Genomic DNA, 8,434 nt, shown 5'->3' with positions numbered 1-8,434 from the left:
GTTTTACACTTGTATTTGAAGCAGATCGTTTCATTTTGTCCAAGGCCGGTACGTTTGTAGGCCAAGGATTTCTGTGTTGTAATATGTTCAAACTTAATATTAGTAAAGTTGATGGTTGTGTTTACACAGTGCGTTCATCATCTTTATGGCATTCACGTTTATGTCACGTAAATTATTTTCGTTTATTTGACATGGCTAAAGATGTATTAATACCATATTTTGAGTTGAACAAGGAACCATGCAGTGCATCCATGTTAAATAAAATAACTAGGAGTTCCTTTCCTAGTATAAAAAGGAATTCAACTTTGCTTGAATTGGTGCACAGTGACCTGTGTGATTTTCATAGCAACCCTTCATTGGGAAATAAAAAGTATATAGTCACTTTCATAGATGACTATTCGAGATATTGCTATGTGTACCTCCTACGTTCTAAGGATGAGGCCTTGGAAAAGTTTAAAATATTTAAGTTGGAGGTTGAATTACAAACTGGTCAGTTGGTGAAAAGATTACGCACTTACAGAGGTGGTGAATATTATGATCCACTGTTCTTTCAATCCGTGGGTATCATTCACGAGACCACAACACCATATACTCCACAGCAAAATGGTGTGGCAGAAAGGAAGAATAGAGTGCTCAAGGAAATGATAAATTGCATGCTATCAGTTTCCGGATTGAGTGAAGGTTTCTGGGGAGAAGCCATGTTGACCGCTTGTTATGTTCTCAATAGAGTTCCTAACAAAAGAAGTAGGGTAACACCCTATGAACTTTGGTTCAACAAGAACCCAACCTGAATTATTTGAGAGTCTGGGGTTGCAGGGCTGTGGTAAGGTTGCCAGATCCTAAACGTAAAGGTCTAGGGAAAAAGGGCATTGATTCTATCTTTATAGGGTATGCAGTACACAGCAAGGCATATCGGTTCTATGTGATAGAACCTAATGACTATGTCTCGATACATACCGTTATAGAGTCACGGGATGCTATCTTTGATGAAAATAGATTCACTTCGATAGATAGAACCAAGGATCTAATTCCTAGTTCGAGTAAATCCAAAGATGTTGATCAAGTTCATAATCATGCAGTGTCAAAGGAACCTGAACTTAGGAAAAGTAAAAGAACTAGAAAGACAAAAACATTTGGTCCAGACTTCCAAATGTATTTGGTCGAAGGTTCGAGAGGTTCCTTGGAGACCATAAATCTTTACTACTTCAATATAGAAGGTGATCCCACGTCATTTGAGGAAGCTATGAATTCTCATGATGTTGCTTTCTGGAAAGAAGCATTTAATGATGAAATGGATTCCATCATGGGAAATAACACTTGGATATTAACTGATCCTCCGAGTGGTTATAAACCTATCGGGTGCAAGTGGATCTTCAAAAGGAAGATGAAAGTCGATGGGTCAATCGAGAAGTTCAAAGCCAGGCTTGTCACACAGGGCTTTAAACAAAAAGAAGGAGCAGACTTCTTTGACACTTATGCACCTGTAGCAAGGATTGCTACCATTAGATTGTTAATTGCCATTTTGGCTATACACAATCTTGTAATTCATCAAATGGATGTTAAGACTGCATTCTTAAATGGTGAATTAGAGGAGGAAGTGCATATGAAGCAACCAGAAGGCTTCGTGGTTGCTGGGCAAGAGCATAAAGTTTGTAAGTTAATTAAGTCACTTTATGGCTTAAAACAAGCCCCTAAGCAATGGCATGATCGGATTGATCAAGTGGTGCTAGCTAATGGGTATAGGATAAATCAATCTGATAAATGCATCTACAGCAAATTTGATAACCAAGGACAAGGGGTTATTATTTGCTTATACGTAGATGACATGTTGATTTTTGGAACTAATCTAGAAAAGGTTAAGGAAACCAAAGAGTTTCTTAGTTCCAGTTTCTCCATGAAAGATTTGGGAGAAGCAGAAGTTATTCTTGGAATAAAAATAACTAAAGTACAGGGTGGTGTTCGATTAACACAATCTCATTATATTGAGAAAGTGTTAAAAAGGTTTTATCACTTGACTGGTCCTCCAGTTTCTACCCCTATGGACCCTTCGTTGAAGTTAATTCCAAATGAAGGTAATCTAGTTTCTCAGTTAGAGTATTCTAAAGTGATAGGATGCTTGATGTATGCAATGACTAGTACTCGTCCTGATATTGCTTTTGCAGTAGGAAAGGTGAGTAGATACACTAGTAATCCTAGTGCAGTACATTGGATGGCATTAAAAAGAATCTTGAAATATCTGAATAAAACCATTAATTATGGTTTGGTGTATTCGAGAGATATTTCCATCCTGGAAGGATATTCTGATGCTAGTTGGATTTCAAATCAGGAAGATTATTCCTCAACTAGTGGATGGGTGTTTCTGCTTGGAGGAGGTGCAATCTCCTGGGCTTCTAAAAAGCAAAGTTGCATTTCAGATTCAACTATGGCATCTGAATTCATTGCATTAGCTTCTGCATGTAAAGAAGCTGAGTGGCTAAGGAATTTGATTATGGAAATTCAAATTTGGCCGAAATCGATGTCACCGATTTTGGCACATTGTGACAGCACTACTACACTGGCCAAAGCATATAACAATGTTTATAATGGCAAGTCAAGACACATAGGCATGCGACATAGCTATGTGCGGGAGCTCCTAGTTAATGGTGTTGTAGCACTTGACTTTGTACGGTCCCGGTTCAATTTAGCGGATCCGTTTACTAAAGCCTTGGCAAGGGACATGGTGTTGAAAACATCGGAAGTGATAGGTTTAAAACCTAATTCTGGTCGAGAGGTGAAGGAAAGCACAACTCACGCCTAAGTTATTACGTTAGGTCTTGAGTTCAATGATTGATAAGCACTTCATTAATCGGCTGCAAGTATTAAATAAAAGGTATCCCTAAAGTCAGTACTTGGTCTTTCTGCATGAGTGAGAGGATGAGATTACTCTTAACTAATCCTTTAAGAAAATGCTTACTGCAGGGCATGATTTAAAAGATTAGCCTATGTGAACATGAAGTGTAGCCGCTTCAAAGAGCTTAGGGTTTGGCTTGGATATGTTCATGAATGGATACAGACACATGGCGGTTAATAGCGTCAAGTTTTGAGTTTTGTGACTGTAAAATTTGTGTGTATTTTACCTACATTTCTTCAAAGAGACTGCGTGGTTCAAGGCTCGTCCACCACTGCAATCCGAATTGATGTATCGCGTATTATACTATGTGGAAGTTCAATCTTTAAGACACTTTCATTTATGCACAAGTTTTGGATTTATCTTGGTAAAGCATTAACCTTTACTATATAAATAGAGGAGGATTGTTGTATATTTATATAGTAATGGAGATTAATGGTTCAGATGTCTACCATGCAAGCTTAAATAATAGTTGGAGTTGTGGAGTTATAAGTATTATTTAGTTTGGTGGAGATGATTTTCGATAATCGAGAGGTCTTTGAGAGGTCCCGAGAGATACCTCGAGAGGTCAGTTTATTCGAAAGATCAGTTCGCGGAACATCGATGTCTCGAGAGATAGGAATGTTCGAGAGATACATCGAGAGATCAGTTCGATCGACAGATGTCTGGATGGTCTTTTTGCAAACTTCCAACTCTCGAGAGATGCGAATCTGTGAAGCGTTCTATGACTCGAATGTAGGTCTGATATATGTAAGGGTAAGTAACGTACACATGTTTTAGTATCTCTTGTTTTGCAACAAGTATATTGCATTGGGGATATTAAGACTAGAATGTGATTTTAACACGTTTATCATGCATGGGTACGTAACTTACGTAAACCAGATTATCCTATCCAAAATCAGTTGGAATTTCAAATATATGGTTGAAGGTGGTTTACCAACAGCCATAAACTTCCAGTAACTGCTCCCAACGATTAGAATTTTCTCTATAAATTCTAGGGAGTGTCATCTGATGGAAAGAAGCAAGTTTTGCATTCTATCAAGTTATTTCACGGTTCAAAACTCTCCTAAAGTTTTTTTTCAAGCAATAAAGAACTTTGTTTAATCTTCTTGTATCCCATAAGATTTAATCTTGAAACCTCGTTGCTTTTTTAGAGGAAAGATTAAAAGCTTATAGGAAAGTGATATCACGCCTGAAGATCTCATTTCCTCGTCTATGTTATTCCTCATATTCCTTAAATTACACCAACAGGATTGACCACACTGTCAGGTTGTAGGACGTTAATGATTGGTTTTGATGAATTCTGTGACGACCAATCAAGTCTGTCTAACTTCATTTTTTGGACCAAGAGTGAGGGTGATAGTGTTGCTCTTAGACACGACACTTTCACCCTTACGTTCATAAATGTCAGAGAGTTAATCAATTACGGTGAACAGTATGCGTTCCTCATGCGTATGCTTTGGAACCATCGCCGTGTTATCAGGAGCTTGGTGTTCTTCAATTATGAAGTTGGGGAGGTTCACCTAATAGCATTCGACATGTGTGGAATGGAAATAATGACGGAAGATTTGTACGTCTACAATATTGAAGACTATGCAAATGTCGATGTTGGTGTGTAATAAGGCTCTATTTCAATCGAATTAAGAAGTTGTTTTATATTAGTTTTTTTTTTGTTTTTAGTTTTTCAAGAATTAAATCTTGAACAAAATATAATAAACGATTTTAAATATATTTATAATAAAATAGATTGATTTTCAAAAAATAGATTGATAATTTGTTCAATTTGGTCACCTAAATATCACCATTATATCTTTTGTTAAATTTGCTAATATGACAATCACATCTTTATTATAGAACCACATCATATCTTAAAAATAATAGCAATAAAAATATCAACCATTTAACATGATAACAACAACAATATAATAATAATAATAATAATAATAATAATAATAATAATAATAATAATAATAATATGGAAAAGGTACAAATAGGGGTGGATAATGCATTACTAGTTTATACTCGATCCATTTTAAAGGGGTGGATAATGCATTACTGGTAAGTAAAGGGAATGCATTAATGCATTATAACCATTTTAAAATAAAACAAAAAAAAAACAAAAAAGTACCAGGATGGAAAGCAAGAAGCTTTTGGCCAAAAGATTAAAATGCTTACCTGTATATAATAATAATAATAATAATAATAATAATAATAATATTATTATTATTATTATTATTATTATTTCATGAAAACATGTAAAGACAGATACATCGTCGATTCAAATGCGGAAATGCAAAAAGTGAAAACACAACATAACTAGATAGAATTAAAGAAAGAATTAATATTCATAGCTAGTCGGATTAGTCTACTTCGTGTTGGAGAGGAAAACAGTGGTGAGAACATCCCAAAATATTATCTAATCACATTATGAAGTAAAAAAATGTCAAAATATAAACCATGCACATCCGTGTCAGTTACCGATACCTACAAACATGAAAGAATATAATCAATTAATATTTTAACAACTATAATTATTTAATAATAAATTTACTTAACAAATTAAATATACATTTGACGCGGGTGCGTTCCACAAACTGTAGGAAATCTGATTCGGGTTGATTGTCGTCTCTGTGGTTCTTGTGGCTCCTGCACCTCCTGTGGCTCCTGTATATCTAGGAAGTCAGTAGTGCTCGGCATACCGATGTTTTGGCTCCAAATACCGGGTTGACTAGAAGAGTCTTCTACAATAAAATCTCCAACTGGATGGGACCAAGGTGAGGTGTTGTATGCCGGCCGATTTTGACCTCCAAATTGCGGGAGTATATTCGATGGTGCATTATGGTGGGATGACCCGGCTGTGAGGGATCATACACTTGACTAGCTGGAGTATACTGAGACAAACCACCAAAGTCGGCCTGTGAATAGGGACCACAAAAGCTTGAGCTGGGGCCTGACATAGTAAAAGGCTGTGAGTCATAGTTTTGGTCACCGCCCTGGTATTGAACAGGCACAAGTGCTAGCGCATTCCCATCCTCATCATCGTCATCGTCATCTTCGGCGTCATGTCTTTGTTGGTCTGCCGTGGCTTGCAAAGCCTAGTTGACAGCGCGCATACGCCTACCACCGCGCCTAGGTTGACCCCGCATGTTCTCTCGATGTCGTCGTAAATCTGGACGGCGATGCTGCACCCTTGGCTCGTATACCGGTGCGTCATTGAATAAATGTGGGGGGACGTCCGCATAGTAAGCATAGCCAGCATTCTCTAAATGTTCGCGCGAGCTAATGTGAAGTTCCCGAACGAGATCAAGAGCTCGCGCTCCATCCTCGCGAGCCTCTCTGGTACTTATATGCATTTCACGAATGTAGTGCATCTGCATCAAATATACAACATATATTCACATAACATATATATGATCATAAATTATTAATCACCTCATTTAAAAAAAACGTTATCCGTTATTGAACATACTAACCGCTTCATTTAACAAGGCACCACATTGGACATAACCCTGATCTTGTCGGTGTTCAGGGTTGCCAATGAAAAGCTTGCCATGGGTATGATACCATACCCGGTATGCATCACTTGTAATGGGATTGTTCATCACTTGCATTGGGTGGATGAAACCTGCCCGTTGTCTCCAACAGTACAAATGCTGAGCGTGCTTGTTAGCCCAATCAAAATTGCCAGATCGCCCGTCGAACGCGTGCAATTCCTCACTGTACACGACTTCAAACGGGACATCTTGGAAACCGCTGAATTGCCTGCAGAACCGGTCAGGATAGTAGTACTCAATGATATAAAAATAGATCAAAGGCACTCGAGCTGTCCAAATCACTTGGTCGACCGTGCAATAGTCAGGCAATTGAGGAAATAATTCATTGTAAGGCTGGAAGACAAACTGCGAAAGACGTAAAAAAAAATGTTATGATTACCACAAAATATGATTATATAAATGAGCATAGTAACGCCAACATTAAACGAACGTACCATTTGTTGGTTAACGCGATCCAATTGGTCGCGATATGCCCGAATCATGTAATGATGCACATTCCCCCAAAAATGTGCACCTACCCACCTATATTTGCAACAACAATTCCTGACTACTTCAACACAAAGTGAATTCAATATGTTTTTAAAAAAATTAACTATTACAACTTACCTAGCACCAACTGGCAAATCACGAATATTTAATTCTGCTATTAACTTAAAAGTATATCTGGCCTAAGCATAGGAAGCCTCTCTCATGCTCAAAGTTGCAGCAGTAGCATACAACCACCGACAACCGAAGTATGGTGGTCAGCTCCTTTGCACAAACCCCTATAAAGATAGGCTAACACAGCTGATCCCCAACTATACTGGCCACATACCTCAAAATCCTCAATGAAAGGAAACAAGGCCAAATTTACCGCCATGTTTGTTGATTCGGGGAAAAGAAGTCCTCCTAACAAATGCATCAATTGTATCCGCGTAGCAACTTGCACGTCATCATCTGTGCTATCCGCGGTTAGTTCTGGAACGGGTCCTATTGCAGTCAAATTAATTTTCGACTGCTTCAAAAATCGATCAAGGGGAGTAAATCCCAACAAACGACTACACAATTCCTTCCATTGTTCGGTAGAACGCTTGACACGTCCAGTAACAACTAGGTCGTCCACCTTAAGCCCAAGTAACACTTCAACATCTTGAAGTGTTATACCTACCTCCCCAAACGGTAGGTGAAACGCGTGAACCTCAGGCCGTACCTCCCCAAACGGTAGGTGAAACGCGTGAACCTCAGGCCGCCACCGCTCAATCAAAGCGTGAAACGCGTGAACCTCAGGCCGCCACCGCTCAATCAAAGCAGCGATTAATGAATGGTCCAACCTTATATCTCTAAGATGAGATACCCCGTAGAACCCAGCAATATGCAAGTAATTAATCATTCTTTCATCGCTGGGCACCACTGTTTGGCCATCGTATCGGCACGGTTTAATACGTGCATTAAAATCTGGATCCATCCATATGGACATAGACCGATGCCTATGCTGAAATGTTAGCACCGACGGATCCATCGGGCCCGGATGTAATTGCCTTCGTGCAGCCATAACTGTAAAAGATAATAAAAATATTCATTACTATTTGAAATAAAATATTCTACTTCAAAAATACATTCAAATCAATCATGTGATTCTAAATTTAATTCATTTATTCTAATTAATAAATTAGAAATCAATCTTGTTAATTTAAAACACAAAATATTCTTGAACAAGCATAAGTAATAGGCTTGTTCAATGAATAAGCCTTATTTATTTTTAACATTATTAAAATACGCTTGTTACATGCTGCATTAGAATTTGACATTATGAATAAGTGGTGGGTAAATACCCCAAGGACTACACGTAGGAATTCGAAGTGTGTATTTATTATTATTATATTCCTGAAAGGTCAAGTGACCCTTAGATAATGTGAAAGGTCAAGTGTCCTTTAGAAAATATTATATTATATTCCTGAAGGGTCAGGGCCTGTAACTATATAAAGGCCCTAACCCTTCCTTGTAATTCATTCAA

General features: G+C 37.9%; 1 protein-coding gene across 1 annotated transcript; it reads right to left on the bottom strand.

Annotated features, from left to right (window-relative positions):
• Positions 1-5,388: 5,388 nt before the first annotated feature.
• LOC116018681 (serine/threonine-protein phosphatase 7 long form homolog) lies at positions 5,389-7,535 on the bottom strand. The gene is made up of 3 exons (XM_031258646.1): positions 6,876-7,535; positions 6,361-6,786; positions 5,389-6,258 (listed from the first exon to the last, which is right to left on the bottom strand). The coding sequence occupies exons 1-3, from the start codon at positions 6,921-6,923 to the stop codon at positions 5,983-5,985; spliced, it is 750 nt and encodes a 249-aa protein (XP_031114506.1). The 5' UTR covers positions 6,924-7,535; the 3' UTR covers positions 5,389-5,982.
• Positions 7,536-8,434: the final 899 nt, after the last annotated feature.

This window comes from Ipomoea triloba, chromosome 5 (assembly GCF_003576645.1).
Source record: "Ipomoea triloba cultivar NCNSP0323 chromosome 5, ASM357664v1".
Lineage (NCBI taxonomy): Eukaryota > Viridiplantae > Streptophyta > Magnoliopsida > Solanales > Convolvulaceae > Ipomoea > Ipomoea triloba.
This window is presented reverse-complemented; position numbering and strand designations above follow the sequence as displayed.

What these genes read in the sequence shown, in the direction of transcription:
- LOC116018681 (XM_031258646.1), bottom strand. Translation starts at nt 6,923, where the DNA reads ATGATTCGGGCATATCGCGACCAATTGGATCGCGTTAACCAACAAATG. An exon ending in ATCGCGTTAACCAACAAATG is followed by an intron (nt 6,787 to 6,875) that starts GTACGTTCGTTT and finishes CGTCTTTCGCAG; the next exon opens with TTTGTCTTCCAGCCTTACAA. An exon ending in GTGCCTTGTTAAATGAAGCG is followed by an intron (nt 6,259 to 6,360) that starts GTTAGTATGTTC and finishes TATTTGATGCAG; the next exon opens with ATGCACTACATTCGTGAAAT.